This window comes from Patiria miniata, unplaced genomic scaffold, assembly GCF_015706575.1.
Source record: "Patiria miniata isolate m_02_andy unplaced genomic scaffold, ASM1570657v1 HiC_scaffold_19, whole genome shotgun sequence".
In the NCBI taxonomy this organism is placed as follows: domain Eukaryota; kingdom Metazoa; phylum Echinodermata; class Asteroidea; order Valvatida; family Asterinidae; genus Patiria; species Patiria miniata.
The window spans coordinates 7,278,805-7,296,864 of NW_024037057.1; the positions used below are offsets into that span (position 1 = coordinate 7,278,805).

Genomic DNA, 18,060 nt, shown 5'->3' on the forward strand with positions numbered 1-18,060 from the left:
AATAAGAATCCTCCATGAGTGCATGCAGGCGGCGGATGCACTTCCCATAGCGCGGTGTCGGCACACTCCAACTTGTTTTAGCACGGTGCCCCTGGTGGCGTCCGGGTCACAAGTCTGCTGAAAATAACTCCACGGAGAGTCATTGTCACTGGCACAGCCGAAAGTTCATCATCGCACACCAATCTGTCGTACCAAACATGTGAACGTACGGGAATAATATTTGTTTGTAAGCATATTCGGCCCCTCTGCATCTGCTTTATATAAACTGGCACCCATTCATAGGCCTTGGTGATCCCATATAATAGGGCAAGGAACCTTGCTCTATAGTGATCAACACTTCATTCAATGGGCCTTACGAAATGTGTCAAGGTTGACCTCCAGCACCAAACGGGCATGTGTATATGCAGCAAACGCAGTCATGCAGCGTCGATCGACATGAACGAAGTATCCTGTCCATTGTACATGGAGATCAATGACCCCGCCAAATCACAATACACAGCCTGCCGAGCCTACATGCCATACATGTACAGTTATAATAACTGTTGGCACGTAAAACTGAACCTACATGAGAATATCTATGATATAATGATTATTATGCCTGTACTATAGAATTAGGCCTTTAATAGTACCAAACATAACCAAACTTCACTTTTTTTTAAATGGTCGGTACACTGTAACAGCGCCCCCTATGGACACATGGTCGATCTTTAGGCTTATTCGTTGGTCCCGTTTCTTTCCCTGCAATTACCTGACCAATTTTGTTGCGGCTTCGCACGGATACCATTTTAGTCCAAGTCTGGTCCAAGATGGCGGCCACCACGGACGTAATGGGGATCGAAGATGCGATAAAAAGTGAAAATCTCGGGCTTTCGGAGGCTGAAAAAATCCGTTTAGAGACTGTACTTAAAAGAGCTAAGGTAGGCCTTAATATTGCTTGATTAGAATTTCATGCAGTTTGTTTTTTTGAGTAGTATCAGTGTCATGTCACTTTTTTGTCAGTTTGTGGGCGGGGTGTCATGGGTGTGTGCGGTGGAGGGGGGGGGGGGTGGCAAGCAACCATGTTTTTATAATAAAAATATAATTCACACTCAGTCACAGTGGCTATCGTTACGGCAGTCGACCCTCTGCTTCCCTTACCCTACAATATTCAACATCAGCATCGTAGGCCTATCATACAATTTACAAAGTTCAACATTTATTCTTCCAATTTTTAATCGCAGGAAGTAGAAGAAGAGGATTTCTTCAGGTAAGAAATTCATTGATTGGTGGCAATTTCATTAAGCGATGAAAACGAAACATGTCAAAATGATTAAGTAGGCCTAGGCCTACGAGGTTTTAAAGCACAATAGTGAGAAAAGAAAATGGCAGTGGAGACGGCAAACCTTTAGTAAACGTTAGTTTGCCGGATATGCACTGAACATGCGCAGTTACTGTTTTTTTTGTACTCAAACATTTTACGGTGACAAATTTTAGTCTGGCTCCATGCCAATATTATCGTTGTAACCTTGTATTCACAAGATGGGATTCGGACCATTTTATAATTTCAGACTTTATTTCCCTTTTAAAAAAAAATCTCCAGAGCCACAAATCTGAAAAAGAAAATGTAATACTTTGCAATAAAATGTTTGAGACATGTTAAAATAATAAAAGAAGAATATATTCTTATTTATTTGGGGATGGGAAAAAAACCTTAAAAATGTGGTGGGGGTCGGGATCGAACCCGAGTCATCCCGCTCACTAGAGCTTTTGCTTAACCACTACGCCAAACGTGCTTCACAACTTTTGGTGGGAATTTAATACATCTTATAATTCAGCCCTATCTTAAAGAGTACAGCGCCCTCTGTTGATATGGATTGCCGCCGGCAAACCTTTAGTAAACGTTAGTTTGCCGTCATTACCTCCGGCAAAATATCCACTATCAAAGAAAATCGAACTTGAAATTTAAAAAAAACTTTCGTGGCTCTTTGTGAAAATGGACAAAGACGAAGTTCGAAAACTTATTGAAGTAATGAAGTGGCGTCCTGATTGGCCAGCCTAACTGGAACAATGTCGACAGGACTATCCCGTCTGAAGTCGGGATCGGCCCAACTTAGGTTGATTGTAAAGGTGATTTTTGAGCGATAGAATACATTTTTGACTCGAATTTGATCAAAACAAAACAGGGGCCACACGATCGCCATAAGATTGACTGTAAGCATGACTCTTCAAGTTTGGTCCAAGGCACCATTCTGTTCGTGAATATTCATATCAACCACCATAATGAATTTATTGGTCTTTCATATCTCATGAATATTCGTTTCATGTAATGATCCAGCAGTCATCCAATGGAGGGCACCCTCAATAAATACACCAACGTCGTGAAGGGGTGGCAGAACCGGTGGTTTCTACTGGATCCCCAGAAGGGAACCCTGGAATACTACGTGGTAAGAACAATCAGGCCAAGTAACTAGTTTCTTGCCCCCGACTGCTTCCTTTTTTGCTGAGTTATCCATTGTTCAGATCCATCACAGCAGTTGCTGCGTACAGAAGTGTGCTCAATAGTTCCTCCTTTCAAGGGGGCCTCGTGCCCTCGTGTGTGAACAGTGATCATGTGGAGAGTCATGGCCTAGCGGTTAAGAGCACCGGACTCATGCTCTGGTGTTTCAGAGGCAACAGTGGCGTGGGTTCGAGCCCGCCGGGTGAACACTTGTGCCCTTAAGCAAGGCACTTAACCATTATTGCTTCGTCCTTCGGATGGGACGTAAAGCCGGAGGTCCCGTGTGTTGTGTAATGCAATGCATGTAAAAGAACCCAGGGACACTTATCGCTAAGAGAAGGGGTTTGCCCTGGTGTTTCTGGCCTCCTGGTCAAACTCCCCCCAAAAAGGAGTTGTTTACGTCTTACTCACGAGCTGGACACTCCATTATATAGCTGGCGGGGTGTTTCGAAAAACAGAAAGTAAAATTGTTGAACAAAGTTGTTGGACATTTTAAATTTTTGGCTTGTTTTGACGTTTTTGGACTGAAAAGTTTTGATATTTTGACTGAAAAGGTAATTTATGAATGGGAATAAAAATATGTGCTTGGTCGGTATTAAACACTATGTTTAAGACTGGTTGGAGATTTGACGACAAGGGATTTATTTCAAAATTTTTGTTACTTTTAAAAAAAATTCTCACAGACTGAAGAATCCAGAAAGACCCAGAGACCGAGAGGATTGGTGCATCTGACGGTAAAGTTTCTTCAGTTTTTCTGTCTCTTAGTTTACGTTTTCAATCCCTTCTTCCCCCCCCCCCTCCGCCCCTTCACCTAATTTCTGAAGTTTTCCAAATTCAGTCGAAGGGACCTTTTATAATTTTAAATCCCAAAACTCAGAACTGAATCTCTGGAAGATTTTGAGTTGAATTTATTTGTACAAAAAGACCATCAGTTGAGAATAGGTCTGATTACACAACAGACACGAAAATGGACTGAAAATATGCATAATTTATGAAAAACCAGCGTACATTTGCAGATGATATTGATCTATTAAATGTACCTACGTGTACACAGTTTTGGAAATATTATCTATGTTAACCCTAACCGAACTCAACCCATCAAAGTTCAACAGCAGGTTTCGTTGAAATCTGTTGGGATAGGTACAGTACCCCTAAACTGATGGTCTTTTACACTGGGGTTGGCATTCCTCCAGAAACTAAGTCCAACAGTGTGTGTGTATGATTTCCCATGTGGGTGTTGGAATTTGCCAGAATGGGTATGGTTCCTAGTGGGTAAATTAGGCTGGGGAGTTAAGGTTAAAGATGCATTCCCTGTGCTACTGTCGGCTTCACTTTGAAAAATGCATTTGTTTTTTGTTCCAAAATACATTTGTTTTTTTGGGTTTTTTGCACACGTCCATAATGGGAATAAAGTAGGTTGTTTTTTCGGTAAAACAAAACACACACATTTTTATTTGGTTAGGAGAAAAAAAATCTCAATTTTTTATGTTTTCAACTTCTAAGTGTTTTGGGTGTTTGTTTTTTCAGGGAGCGGTCATTTCGCCCAGTGACGAGGATTCCATGACGTTCAACGTGAACGCGGCCAACGGGGAAGTGTACCGGCTGCGGGCTACCGACGCCAAGGAGAGGCAGTTCTGGGTCAGTCGCCTGAGGGCGGTGGTGCAACGCCAGGGGGAAGTCATCTCACAGGTGTGAACGTAGTGGGGGAAGGGGTGAGGGGTTGGGGGGAGGGAATTCTTTCAGACATCTTGAAGTCACTATGGGGTTCGTGCACAGTACCACCTTGGCATTGAGAATGGGATGATGTTTCTGTCAGTAGAAGGACTGCCTCTTTAAGACATTAAACTTGCTCTGGCATGCACTGTTGAAATCACAAGTCAATCACAAGTCAATTACAAGTCCATCACAAGTCAATCACAAGACAATCATGTGTCAATTACAAGACAATCACAAGTCAATCACAAGTAAATTACAAGTTCATCACAGGTCAATCACAAGAAAATCACAAGGCAATCACAAGACAATCACAAGACAATCGCAACTGAGTCACAAGTCAATCGCAACTGAGTCACAAGTCAATCGCAAGGTGATCACAAGTCACAAGGGAAGAACAAGGACAAAGGAATGCCTTTGTCACAGATCATCTGGATTGCTTGTGAGTTGTAAGGATTAAAACCCTAACCGCCCTGAATCCTCCAAAATCCTTTTTGCAAATTGGAGGAATTTGCAGGATTGAGGTTACATGGCAAAAGTGCATTGCTGATTTCGGAGTACGCACTGTGTCAAGGTCTTGGGCCGGACCTTGTGTTGTTTATGCTCAGCCGTGCATAAACTTAGTCCTTGATTATACTTGACATCCTCCGCACTGCTCCAGGATGTCACTGCCTCTGCCTCAGCCTATGGACAGACATAGCCTGAGGATTTTGCAGGATTCAGGCAGTGGTCATCCCTCCATGGACCATATTCAAGAAATAACGGAGGAATTTGCAGGATTGAGGCTATATGCTATTTTTCCATGAGGCCAATTGGAGGATTTTGCAGGATTGAGGCTACATCCTAGCAAAATGGCCTAGGGAGTTAGGGTTAAGACTAAGATCGGGCTACCAACTGAAATCAGAAGAAATCAGACACAATATAAGAAGAATATTCTGTTCAGGGTTTATAATGATTAAAACTTGGTGTAGGCATATGTAGCTGGAATATTCACATTTTTGTTTTGCTTTTTAGTCGCTGGGCGACACAACGTCACCGTCGTCCAGTCAGGGCTCCAACGATTCCCTCCAGCAGCGGTCCGTCATGCGACGCCATCACTACAACGCCGCCCCGCGCCAATCCCCCTCCAACTCCCTGGGCAGGCACACCAGGCCCCCTTCCCTCGCCCCCTCCCTCACCCCGTCTGTCACCCAGGAGTCGCTGCACAACGCCCGGGACATCATCACTATCGCCGAAGAGCAACAGAGGATGCTGGTCCAGGCACTGGAGGTAGATACTATTCAACCTACTGCTGGAACAGTCACAGACAGACAAAAATTCAGTCCTCTTCTCCTGCCATGCCTTTTACACAGGCTCATCACCAACAGTCAAATCATATTGATGTGTTGTGTAATGCACGTTAAAGAACCCAGTAACACTTATCGCTAAGAGAAGGGGTTTGCCCCGGTGTTTCTGGCAGTGGCTGCAATATGCGCCGCAGCACCTTGTAAACCATTATAAGGTGCTACATAATGGGTCTCATATTTCTCATAAACTTTATTCACCTTTCTTTAATAATAGATATAATTTCCAGCGCCTTGAGTACCTAATTGTTGGTAGATACGTGCGCTATATAAGACTCCGAATTATATTATTATATTTCAAGCAAGCACTCTGACTAGTCAAATATGTTCAATGCCTGAAACAATCAAGAGCGAGTACATACAAGATTTCAACTGTTGCAATAATTTGAAACAACTCCAAAGTCCAGTCTGTGAAAAATGAGTACTCAAAGCACGGCTGTCTTGAACCAATTTCAAACTGGTTGTGACGTTCGACCAATGTTTCGTGGGTTTGACCCCTGATGGGGAACCAAGGTGTTTGTGTCCTTGGGCTAGACACTTAACTACAATTGCCTCTCTCCACCCAGGAGTATACATGGGTACCTGTGAGGGTAGAGACCAGATTGCACTGATGCTTGCGTTCTTGGGCAAGACACTTTACTACAATTGCCTCTCTCCACCCAAGAGTATAAATGGGTACCACTGAGGGTAGAGACCAGATTGCGCTAATGCTTGTGTTCTTGGGCAAGACACTTTATTACAATTGCCTCGCTCCACCCAGGAGTATAAATGGGTACCTGTGAGGGTAGAGACCAGAATGCGCTGATCTCAACTGCAGAAAAGGGGCCTCATGGCCTGTTGAACAGGGGTAATAATTGAAAAGTGATTTGGCACCTGTTTTCGGTTTGAAAGTGCTGTATCTACTCCGTTCACAAGTACCCCCTCACTGGCAAAGAAAGTACAGTTGGGGGTGACCAAAAGACTCCATCTTGCCTGACTGCAATATTTTGCTGCGACGCACGGCCGTACCACTGCGTGTACATAGTACAAATCCCCTAGTGTAGGTGCGTCACGCACAAGGAACTGTGCGCGTCAACCAGCTAAATGTTCGGCCTACGGGACGTCGTTGCTAGGTTAAAGGGCGCCCTCTTTCATTGGCGCATGGAGCCCATAAGCACCACAGATTATTACTATTGAGTCCGGTTTGGAAAGTGACCCATGTTTTTGTTCTGACCCCTTCCCTTTCCCGCCAGTCGCTACCTTCGTCGGGCCACCCGATCAACTCCTTAGACCACGACTGCCTGCTCCTCAAGTCAACATCTCACTCGGCCATGGGCTGCCTGGAAGACTGCCTGAACATCTTACAGAGGCAGGACATCGCCCAGGGGCACAGGTCAAACAGTGACCTCCAGCGATCCATGGCCAACATCAGGTCAGTCTAGTCTGCAACCACTTGGCTGTTAAACTTTCCGTTTGTCAGATCAGTCACAGACGGTAAAAAGTTCAATCCTGTTCCCCTGCTGTGCCTTTTACACAGGCTAGTCACCAACAGTCGGAGCATAATATTCATACGATGGAATTTTTTGCGTCGGGGTGATGTAAATCAATATTAGGTTTTGCCCTTCACTGACATATAAACACTGTATACTCAGTGTGTTACCTCCCGAGTGAAAGTTGGAGAAAAAAAATCACTCGGGTGGAACTCGTACCACGACCTCCTGATTTCTAGTGCAGACGTCTTACCACTCGACCTCCGAGCTTAGATCATAGTTTCATAGGCATCGTGACTCGTCAAATTCCATCAACGGACAAAAGCAGGTGACTGGTAGGCACAGCTGGCTTATCAGTCTCCTACAATCAAAGCACAGCTATACCAGGTTCCATAACAATCACAGCCAGCAAATCCTGCTATGTGAAGGCAGGGAACACTCAACTGTTCAAAACAGTCACTTGATTTATTTTGACTGCTGGGCTGGCCTTGTTGAAATTGCCAGCCAGAGAGTGGGGGTTAATCCTAGCCCTCAATCCTCCAAATGGTTTGGGAGGATTTTGGAGGATTGAGGCTGAATGGCAAAAAAAGTGTCGGTCGATGTTGGAGGATGCATTGTATAGAGGTCGTACGCTGAACCCTGCGTTTGTTTATGTTCAGCCGTGCATAATTGAAGTCCACATTGTGCTGGATATCATCCGTACTGCCTCACTGCTTCTTTGTTCAACTGTACAAACAAAATGCATGTGGTAAGGTTTCATTTTGATCTTGAATTTGGATCAGCTTTCTTAAATTGATTCTTTGCAGCCTTGATCTTCATGTGGCCAATCCGCAGCCAGTCGGCAGTGTGATCAACACGAATAGCCCCAGCCACTTACCAGCGAGTAACGGGGTGGCAGACAGCTCCGATCGTAGAGTGCCATGTGAGTTGGTTACATACAATTAAGAATTTATAAAATTTATGGCAAAGTTCATAAAATGTATAGCAAAGGATCGTTCCAGATTTGGCCATAGGCCTAGACGTGTGTTGGACTTGTGATTGACTTGTGATTGACTTGTGACTGACTTGTGATTGTATTGTAATTGACTTGTGATGGACTTGTGATTGACTTGTGATTGACTTGTGATTGACTTGTGACTGACTTGTGATTGACTTGTGATTGACTTGTGATTGACTTGTGATGGACTTGTGATTGACTTGTGTTGGACTTGTTATTGACTTGTGATTGACTTGTGATGGACTTGTGATTGACTTGTGATTGACTTGTGATGGACTTGTGAATGACTTGTGATTGACTTTTGATGGACTTGTGATGGACTTGTCACTTGTGATGGGCTTGCGATTAACTTGTGATTGACTTGTGATTGACTTGTGATTGACTTGTTATTGACCTGTTATTGACTTGTGATTGACTTGTGATGGACTTGTGATGGACTTGTGATGGACTTGTGATGGACTTGTGATTGACTTGTGATTGACTTGTGTTGGACTTGTGATAGACTTGTGATGGACTTGTGATGGACTTGTGATAGACTTGTGATTGACTTATGGTTGACTTGTGTTGGCCTTGTGATGGACTTGTGATTGACATGTGATGGACTTGTGATTGACTTGTGATGGACTTCTGATCGACTTGTGATGGACTTGTGATTGACTTGTGATGGACATGTGATGGACTTGTGATGGACTTGTCACGACCTGCGATCCATCTCAAGTGCCTCGACTACACTACTCATTACTACATTTAATTGATGAAATTATGTCATTGAAGAGTAAAAAAAAATTATGAAATCTGTGTCGTTAGTTATCAATCCAGCTGACGAGGTTGAAGACAAGGAGGGCGGTGAAGACGAAGACATCGGGGGAGTGGAGGAACACAAGAGTGTCATCCTGCACCTACTCTCCCAACTCAAACTAGGCATGGATCTAACCAAGGTAAACCTGAGCCTCCCAAATCCCATCTCTGCACAGCACAACTAAGGGGTTAATAATGTGATAACGGCCGGAGCTGAAGGCGAGGGATACTATCGGTTCAAAATCTTGAGGGGGCTAGCCGCTAATAACGGCCCGGGCTGATGGTGAGGGTCATTGTCGGCAACCAGGCCCCTTACCAGTTTTCAACATCACATTTTTAACTGCTCTATCATACTGTTATCCCAATTCATAACTACCTTTTCGATTTAAAAGCCATATCAGAAGTTTAAAAGTTGACAAAACTTTGCAACGTTCGCAAGCTCCTGGTTGTGGTAGGCATGCAGGGCGCTTACTGCGCCCATGTGGTGCGGAGTGCAGCGTCTCGCGGAATCTAACAAAACTGTAGCGTCTCTCCTCTCTGCTCACAATTGCATAGATCTGTTTCACCTGTTTCCGATCTTGGAAGATTCTACCAGGGAACAAATTTCATTGACGTGAAATGTGTGTTCCGGAACATTGACTGTTTATTTTTTTGCACGTGTAGGTGGTGTTACCAACGTTTATTCTTGAAAAGCGGTCCCTGCTGGAAATGTATGCTGACTTCATGGCGCACCCTGACATGTTTGCGAGGTGAGACCTGTGGTCAATTCCATTTAAATATATGATGTGTTGTTTGCAGAAATCCAGATCCTAGAACAGACCCTTGAGAACGTACACTTGTGGCCACACAGTGTGTTAAAATAGTATGCCCTTTTGACACTTGTATTATTGTTGCCAAGGAAGTCCCTAACTCCCTGGCATGATTTACTAGGAACCATACCCATCCTGGCAAATTCCAAAACCATTATTATGGGAAACTACACACACATATTTCTGACTTGGATTCTGGAGGTGTGCCAACCCAATGTAAAAGACTGTCAATTTAGGGGTACTGCACCCATCCTGACAGATTCCAACAAAACATGGCATTGGGGTTTGATCGGTTGAGTTCTGTTAGGGTTAATGGCATAAAAATTATAAAACTGGAATACAGATGTATACTGAAACAAATACAATTTTTGTTGTTCAAAAGTTGTTTTTCTCTGCTTGTTCGACTTCTTCCTCAAATGAACTGCCTAGAAGTTTATGTGTTTGGACTTTGTGACTGGCTTTAGGCAGCTTCCAATTCCTAACCAGCTTTTAAAAAAAATATACATGGAATGGTTTTTGTAATTTTTTTTCCCTAGAATTCCAAGTTTACCAACTCCAGAGGCGCGCATGATGGCAGTCGTTGAATACTATCTATGCTCATTTCATGTCGGCAGAAAGGTAAAACAAAAAAAAAGGACATTTTCTTGTGACCCACCCAGCTTTCTTGAGCCAAAGCTGCTGGCAACCGCTCTTCAAATCATCATGTCTCTCCGTTTTTTTTTTTTTTTTACTCTCCATTAGTTAGTAACAAACGCTGACATTGTCTATTGCTCCTACACATTTTGACCGATTTTAACCAAACTTTGTCAAAAGTATCAGTAGCCCATCCCCAACATGTCACATGACCAAACTGGGGTCAAAGGTCATCATGGGGTCAAGGTCAAAATAATGTCAAATTTCAAATAAGCTCAAATGACAATAGTAGCGCTGTCAATATTTTGACATTACATTCTGAAAAAAACTTGTAAAAATACTTTAAAGGAATTAATGTTGGAATATTTCAGGGCTCGATTGCCAAGAAACCCTTCAATCCCATCATTGGTGAGACGTTCCACTGTTCCTGGGATTTGCCCTCCAACTCCAGCCAATCAGACGGCCCCGTTGAGAACGGTCGAGTCACCTTTGTGGCCGAGCAGGTTTCCCATCATCCTCCGGGTGAGTTTACATCACATCACGTCACATCACGTCACGTCACATACTTGGTACTTGATCGGTTCTTCTCCTAAATACTCCACAGGGGAGTTTTAACAGGAGGCCAGAAACACCGGGGCAAACCCCTTCTCTTAGTGACAAGTGTCACTGGGTTCTTTAACGTGCATTGCATTACACAACACATAGGAGGACGAAGCAGTAATGGTAAAGTGCCTTGCTTAGGACGAAGTGATAATGATAAAGTGCCTTGCTTAAGGGCACAAGTGTCCAGACCCGGGCTCGAACCCACATTCTGCTGCCTCTGAAACACCAGAGCATGAGTCCGGTGCGGTGCTATTGTCCGGTAAGGCCAAAAAAAATAGTTCTGCTTCCGGTTTCTTTAATACCTACCCTATTCTGACAGCCCCTAACCTATTTTTTTATGGGAAAAATGAGAAAAAGAACACCCAAAACCATCAATTGTTACCTTTTACCCTTGACTACACGCAGACGGCTCCAAGTGGTCGTACCCAAGAAAAATTGCCCCCCCCCCAAAAAAAAACAATTTCCCTACCTACCTACGCTATTTTCAAATGCCATGTAATCGGAAGCAGAATTCTTTTTTGGGGGGGCCTAACCACTAGGCCACGTAACGTCACATCAGATAGAAAATAAAAATATCAAACAACAATATGTGACTGCAGTGTGAATAGAATCTAAATGCACACCCACATGATATGGCAATGTAGAAGTACCCCCTCAACGGTAAGAAAGGGAGAATTAGGGAGACCACTGGGAGAGACAATCGAACGCATCGCCGACGACCGCGTGACGCTCACGCGAAGACACTTTGGCTTCATGCGCATTCAGAATAAATCAAGTTGTGCATACTTCACGCTATAATATATACGCACGTGAATCAGTACGCGCACTCGGTGTGTCCAATCCACAGGGCTCTTGAAAGTGGCCAGAAAGCGCCCTCGCTTTTTCACGCACGGAGCCCATTAGCTCTTACTGATAGTCTCTTATTCTTTTTTTCTTTTAGTGTCCGCATTCTACGCAGAGTGTCCCAGCAAGAAGATCTGCATGAACAGCTGGATATGGACTAAATCGAAATTCCTGGGCATGTCGGTCGGAGTTAACAACGCCGGAGAAGGTTAGCCTGAAATCTGTTACTTGTGGTTATCTAGAGTAATTCGGGCGATTCACAATGCAGTGCGCCACCAAGAGTTTGCCACAGAGAGCTCATTTTCCCAGTGCATTGTGGGAGATGGTCGACAAATTCGCAGCGAGGGACATTTGAAATTTTTAACTTTTCCGGTTAGTAGTTTCGTGAGCGTATGATTCGAGGATCTGTTTGCCTTTTTCTTTTCTTTTTATCAATATGTTTTTTTTTGTAAGGCAGCAGAACGCTTAGTCCCTATTTATAACAATTAGCTCAAGTTTTCTACTGACGCTCGTTCAAATGGGCCATGTATTGTCGACCGTAAACTTGAAAATGGACTCTCCATGGCAAACTCTTGGTGGCGCACTGCATTATGAATCGCCCGAATTGAAAATTGAAAAGTTGGGCAGAATGTTATCCCTGTTCCTCATCAATCCATTTAACTATCCCTGTTTTATCATGGCCACAGTTGTGTTGAAAGTCAATTAATGTAGTACATTTTCTTAAAACCAGGCACGATTCGGGACTTGGAGCACAACGAAGACTACACCATGACGTTCCCCAGCGCGTACGGCCGGTCCATACTCACGGTGCCCTGGATGGAGCTCGGGGGACGATGCACAATACAGTGTGCGCAGTCTGGGTACCAGGCCGCCATCACCTTCCAAACAAAGGTATAAAATTTCGTGAAATTGGTTTGAAAAAGTGCCCCAGACTTGATCGCACTGACCCTTAAAAAACTTGGCAGGAAGAAAATACATCGTTGCGATATCACAAAACTTAGAGCCCGTCTCAGTTTATATCCGGGGTGAGTTCCAGACAAGATTTCGGACATTGTATTGGGTCTAAGTTGCAGGATTCTGAACAACTTCCCTGCAATCTTCCCGCAATGAAGTTATCGGTATCGTTGAGTCAAGCAGTTGCTAATGACGATTTCCCCGGAACATTTTTGGGGACAAATGCAGAGCTTCTTCCGGACAAAGTGAATGATTCTACCTGCAACTTGTCCGGAACTCGTCCCGGAAATGAATTGAGATGGGCCTTTACAGGGGTCAGACTCTGCCCCCCCCCACAGATCTTCGTTTCATTAAAGACAGCTACGCAAGTCTTTTCAATATTTTTTCCAATAGTATTTCAGTAAAATGACTACTGTCTTGAATAGCGTCTTGAACATAAGGTTTAAGCAAACCAATTGGAAGAGCACTTAGCCAGTACAACTTGTGTTTCACTATCCCAAAACATTTATGAATGGATCTGTAACTTTTTGTTGATGATTGCTGCTATTTTTGTTTCATTTGGCAGCCATTTTACGGTGGGAAGGTTCACCGGCTGAATGCCGAAGTGAAGAACCCTGCCAACACTGTCATATGCCGAGTCCAAGGCGAGTGGAACGGACAGCTGGAATTCTCATACGCAGGAGTAAGTGAAAAGCTAAAACCTTTTTCAAACCGGCTTTCCTGAGTTGCGGTATCAAAACGTTTTCATTTTGAAGTTGAACAAAGAGATTGACTGGAGCAGGGTTTGAACCTGTGACCTCCGGATTGCCGTTCCAGTGCTCTACCAACTGAGCTATCCAGCTGTATGTTGGCAGTTCCCCGTTTTGCCAATGTCTTTTTTCAAGGGGCGCTAGTCAGAAGCTATAAACCTGTATATGCCATGTAGCCAGGGATCACGCCCAAAGTCACGACGCTAGCAACATTAGCAAAGCTGCAAAACCCAGGAAATAGCAAACAGGGATCTCTTAGAAAGGATGCGGCTTTTTTATTTCCAATTTACAAATAAACAACAAAGTATTTAGAGCAAATAAATTTGGGACAAATCAAGTCAACCAAAATGGAATTTTTTTTTAGGATAGGTGAAATTTACTCATAAACTTTCATTGACTGGAGCAATATCTGAATTGAGACGCTCTGAAGACATTCAAAACGACTGAAACAATCAATCTTTCACATTTAGTAACTTCTAATTAGCTTAATGCTAGTCTTCATCATAATTTAGTTAAGTGCGAAGTTGGCATTCTAACATTAGACAATGTTTATGGAGAAAATTAACAAATGCAAGGAGACTCTCTTAAAGATGGTGCGTTTAAAACTCTGGTTTTGTCCTCAGCTGCGTCTCCTTACCTGGAACCTGAGCCAAGGTCTAGGGTTGGAAAAAACCTCCATGGTCGCTTTGCATAGTGTAACAGTGATCGTCTTCCAACTTGAAGATTTTACTTTTTTTTTTTTTTTTTTTTTAAGGGAGAAAAAAAAGTGGTGGACCTGACCAAGTTGAGCAGTATACCCAAGAAGGTCCGGCCCATGGACATGCAGGGAGCGTTTGAGTCTCGCCGGCTGTGGCACAACGTCAGCAACGCCCTGAAAATTGGCGACATCAACACCGCAACTGAGCACAAACGATACGTGAGTATGCAGCCCAACTCCATTGTTTAATACTTCAATGCTCAAGTTTGACACCCCTAGGTGCAGTTTTGAAAGTTTTAATTGAGCCATCACAGATCCTCAAAAAGACATCACAAAGTCAATCACAAGACAATCACAAGTCAATCAAGTCAATCACAAGACAATCACAAGTCAATCACTAGTCAATCACTAGTCAATCCCAAGTCAATCACAAGACAATCACAAGTCAATCACTAGTCAATCCCAAGTCAATCACAAGACAATCACAAGTCAATCACTAGTCAATCCCAAGTCAATCACAAGACAATCACAAGTCAATCACTAGTCAATCACAAGTCAATCACAAGTCCAACACAAGTCAATCATAAGTCAATCACAAGTCCATCACAAGTCAATCACAAGACAATCACAAGTCAATCACTAGTCAATCACAAGTCAATCACAAGACAATCACAAGTCAATCACTAGTCAATCACAAGTCAATCACAAGACAATCACAAGTCAATCCCAAGTCAATCCCAAGTCAATCACAAGACAATCACAAGTCAATCACTAGTCAATCACAAGACAATCACAAGTCAATCACAAGTCAATCCCAAGTCAATCACAAGACAATCACAAGTCAATCACTAGTCAATCACTAGTCAATCACAAGTCAATAACGAGTCAATCACTAGTCAATCACAAGTCAATCACAAGACAATCACAAGTCAATCCCAAGTCAATCCCAAGTCAATCACAAGACAATCACAAGTCAATCACTAGTCAATCACAAGACAATCACAAGTCAATCACAAGTCAATCCCAAGTCAATCACAAGACAATCACAAGTCAATCACTAGTCAATCACTAGTCAATCACAAGTCAATAACGAGTCAATCACAAGTCAATCACAAGTCAGTCACATGTCCGTCACAAGTCAATTACAAGTCATCACAAGTCAATCACAAGTCAATCACAAGTCAATCACAAGTCAATCACAAGTCAATCACAAGTCCATCACATGTCCGTCACAAGTCAATCACAAGTCAATCACAAGTCAATCACAAGTCAATCACAAGTCAATCACATGTCTGTCACAAGCCAATCACAAGTCAATCACAAGTCAATCACATGACAATCACAAGTCAATCACTAGTCAATCACAAGTCAATTACGAGTCAATCACAAGTCAATCACAAGTCAATCACAAGTCAATTACAAATTAATCACAAGTCAATCACAAGTTAATCACAAGTCCATCACAAGTCAATCACTAGTCAATCACAAGTCAATTACAAGTCAATCACGAGTCAATCTCAAGTCAATCACAAGACAATCACAAGTCAATCACTAGTCAATCACAAGTCAATCACAAGTCAATCACCAGTCAATCACAAGTCAATCACTAGTCAATCACAAGTCAATTACAAGTCAATCACGAGTCAATCTCAAGTCAATCACAAGTCAATCACAAGTCAATCACGAGTCAATCACAAGTCAATCACGAGTCAATCACAAGTCAATCACAAGTCAATCACAAGTCAATCACTAGTCAATCACTAGTCAATCACTAGTCAATCACAAGTCAATCACAAGTCAATCACAAGTCAATCACAAGTCAATCACAAGTCAATCACAAGTCAATCACAAGTCAATCACAAGTCAATCACTAGTCAATCACTAGTCAATCACTAGTCAATCACAAGTCAATCACAAGTCAATCACAAGTCAATAACAAGTCAATCACAAGTCAATCACAAGTCAATCACAAGTCAATCACAAGTCAATCACAAGTCCATCACATGTCCGTCACAAGTCAATCACTAGTCAATCACAAGTCAATCACAAGTCAATAACGAGTCAATCACAAGTCAATCACAAGTTAATCACAAGTCAATCACAAATCAATCACAAGTCAATCACAAGTCAATCACAAGTCAATCACATGACAATCACGAGTCAATCACATGTCAATCAGGGGGGAGGCGGGGCGAGGGGGGAGAAGGGGGGGGGGTTAGCTGCACATTTGATCAACGCGTTGAAAGAGCTGTCTTTACGCGTCCCGCTTGTGCGTGGTGTCCTGTATGCAGACCACGGCCGTCCAAATTTCGGATATTTTTTGGGGGTAAATCTTCTTGAAAAATTTCTTGTTACGACTATGTGAAGGCTCAAAATTAAACGAAATAGGACACGGATGTATAACTCATGTTTTCTATAAAAACACTGATCGGTTAGGCATTTTAATAATCGTGATTCCTGCTCCCTACAACAGCTTGAAGAGATACAGCGTCGCGAGGAGCGTGAACGCAAGGAGACCAACACGCCCTGGCAGACCAAACTCTTCAAGAAGAACGAGGAAGGCTGGTCTTACAACCGGGTACTGCAAGTGCAGTGATGAGGAGCAGTAACACAAACAGCAAGTAACAAAAACTCAAGGGTCACTCTGAACACTTAATCACTGTCTAAGCCCGTTGTCGTGGAGGTGCGAAAAAAAAAAAATTGTTTAAGAGCAGAAAGATTTGCTGTGCTAACGCGGGTCGCCATACAGAATCCCATTGATGTCTGCTAGGCCGATTAAAAAAATATAATGGTTTCTCGTCTGAGCTATTTGGAAAAAATGAAGGAGGCTGGCACTTTTTTTTCTCCCGTTATTTTTCTCAAGATGGCAGATTTTTCAAGATGGCGGATGGATTCTTCCATTTTATTAACTGTTTTGCTGATACAAAATTGTGTCCTAAGGAGCCATAATCCTCACCACATAGCTACAATTTTTTGGGAAACAAATAAAAAAAAGACAAGATATTTGCAAAATGTATTGCCTTAAGGGCATATTTGCCTTAAGGATGACGCTTTTGCCCACAAGAAAAATCAATGATGTGACACCCTTGTTATTGTTATTTTCTGCATAATAGCTCAACGAAATTGACCCAAGGGCCTTTTTATTGGTCTTTTTAATGAGCCGTAGGTTTGGGGAAAAAAAGGTCAAACAGACTGAATAAATAATACCTCAATATCTTTATTAAAAAAGACCCCAAACCCATGATAAGAAATTACAGTTGTAATTTTATTTTGTGCGCTAGCTGTTCATAAAAAAAAACCAGTGTAACGTAAAACCCTTTGGCATGAATTTGCCCAGTTTTATTCAGTGAATTAAACGGAGTCAACATGCAAAAACAAGCTTTAGAATTTCAAATCTGATCTAAATATTATTTGTGTTGATAACAAGATAAGTCAAGCGAGGCAAATAACGCAGAAAAGCATGGTTCAGTGGTCATAGTGTTAGCCTGAATTAGGTTAGCAATCCGCCCACGTTGTATTGCATACTGCGCACTGTTATATTTACTGCATGTTTGTGCAATGTGCACTTGTGCGTATCTTATTTAATTGTGTGTTAATCACTGCCGTATCGGCATTTTTAATGTGGGCATTTGTGAAACTAGCTAGCGGTAGCCACTGTAGAGTCTCACACGCACACACATGTACGTTATAATTAACCCTTCTATTGTTTGATCAGTCACAGACAGTCAAATATTTCTTCAAATTCCCCTGCCAATGAATTTGTGTACAGGCTAGTAACAAACAGTCGGATCACACACATACTGGAATTTGTATCCTTGTGGAGTGATTTCTTTGTTCTAGTGTACTTAAGTTTGCGAGTTTGAAAGTGAAGTTTCAAAATGTTCCTATTTCAACCAGAATTAATTTCCTGGGCTGAAATTCTGACTTAAATATCCCTTACATAAAATACTTCAATTTGCGACGCATCAACACACCT

At 42.6% G+C, this 18,060-nt stretch overlaps 1 protein-coding gene across 3 annotated transcripts; it reads left to right on the plus strand.

Moving 5' to 3' along the window:
- Positions 1-718: 718 nt before the first annotated feature.
- LOC119725592 (oxysterol-binding protein-related protein 11-like) lies at positions 719-17,310 on the plus strand. 3 transcript variants are annotated; one of them, XR_005270713.1, is made up of 18 exons: positions 719-917; positions 1,221-1,246; positions 2,315-2,423; positions 3,160-3,210; positions 4,004-4,165; positions 5,204-5,458; positions 6,765-6,943; positions 7,808-7,923; positions 8,806-8,936; positions 9,460-9,545; positions 10,142-10,223; positions 10,610-10,760; positions 11,782-11,892; positions 12,415-12,575; positions 13,204-13,320; positions 14,142-14,303; positions 16,558-17,230; positions 17,267-17,310. XR_005270713.1 is itself a non-coding variant. In XM_038197057.1 (17 exons), the coding sequence occupies exons 1-17, from the start codon at positions 807-809 to the stop codon at positions 16,678-16,680; spliced, it is 2,133 nt and encodes a 710-aa protein (XP_038052985.1). In that variant the 5' UTR covers positions 719-806; the 3' UTR covers positions 16,681-17,310. The 3 variants fall into 3 exon arrangements, 2 of the variants coding, with proteins under 2 accessions (XP_038052985.1, XP_038052986.1); XM_038197057.1 differs by having other exon boundaries at positions 16,558-17,310; XM_038197058.1 differs by having other exon boundaries at positions 720-917; positions 2,318-2,423; positions 16,558-17,310.
- Positions 17,311-18,060: the final 750 nt, after the last annotated feature.

Coding starts and splice junctions, on each gene's coding strand:
- LOC119725592 (XM_038197057.1), top strand. CDS start 807: ATGGCGGCCACCACGGACGTAATGGGGATCGAAGATGCGATAAAAAGT. Junction 2,424..3,159: donor GAACCCTGGAATACTACGTG/GTAAGAACAATC, acceptor AAATTCTCACAG/ACTGAAGAATCCAGAAAGAC. Junction 8,937..9,459: donor TAGGCATGGATCTAACCAAG/GTAAACCTGAGC, acceptor TTGCACGTGTAG/GTGGTGTTACCAACGTTTAT.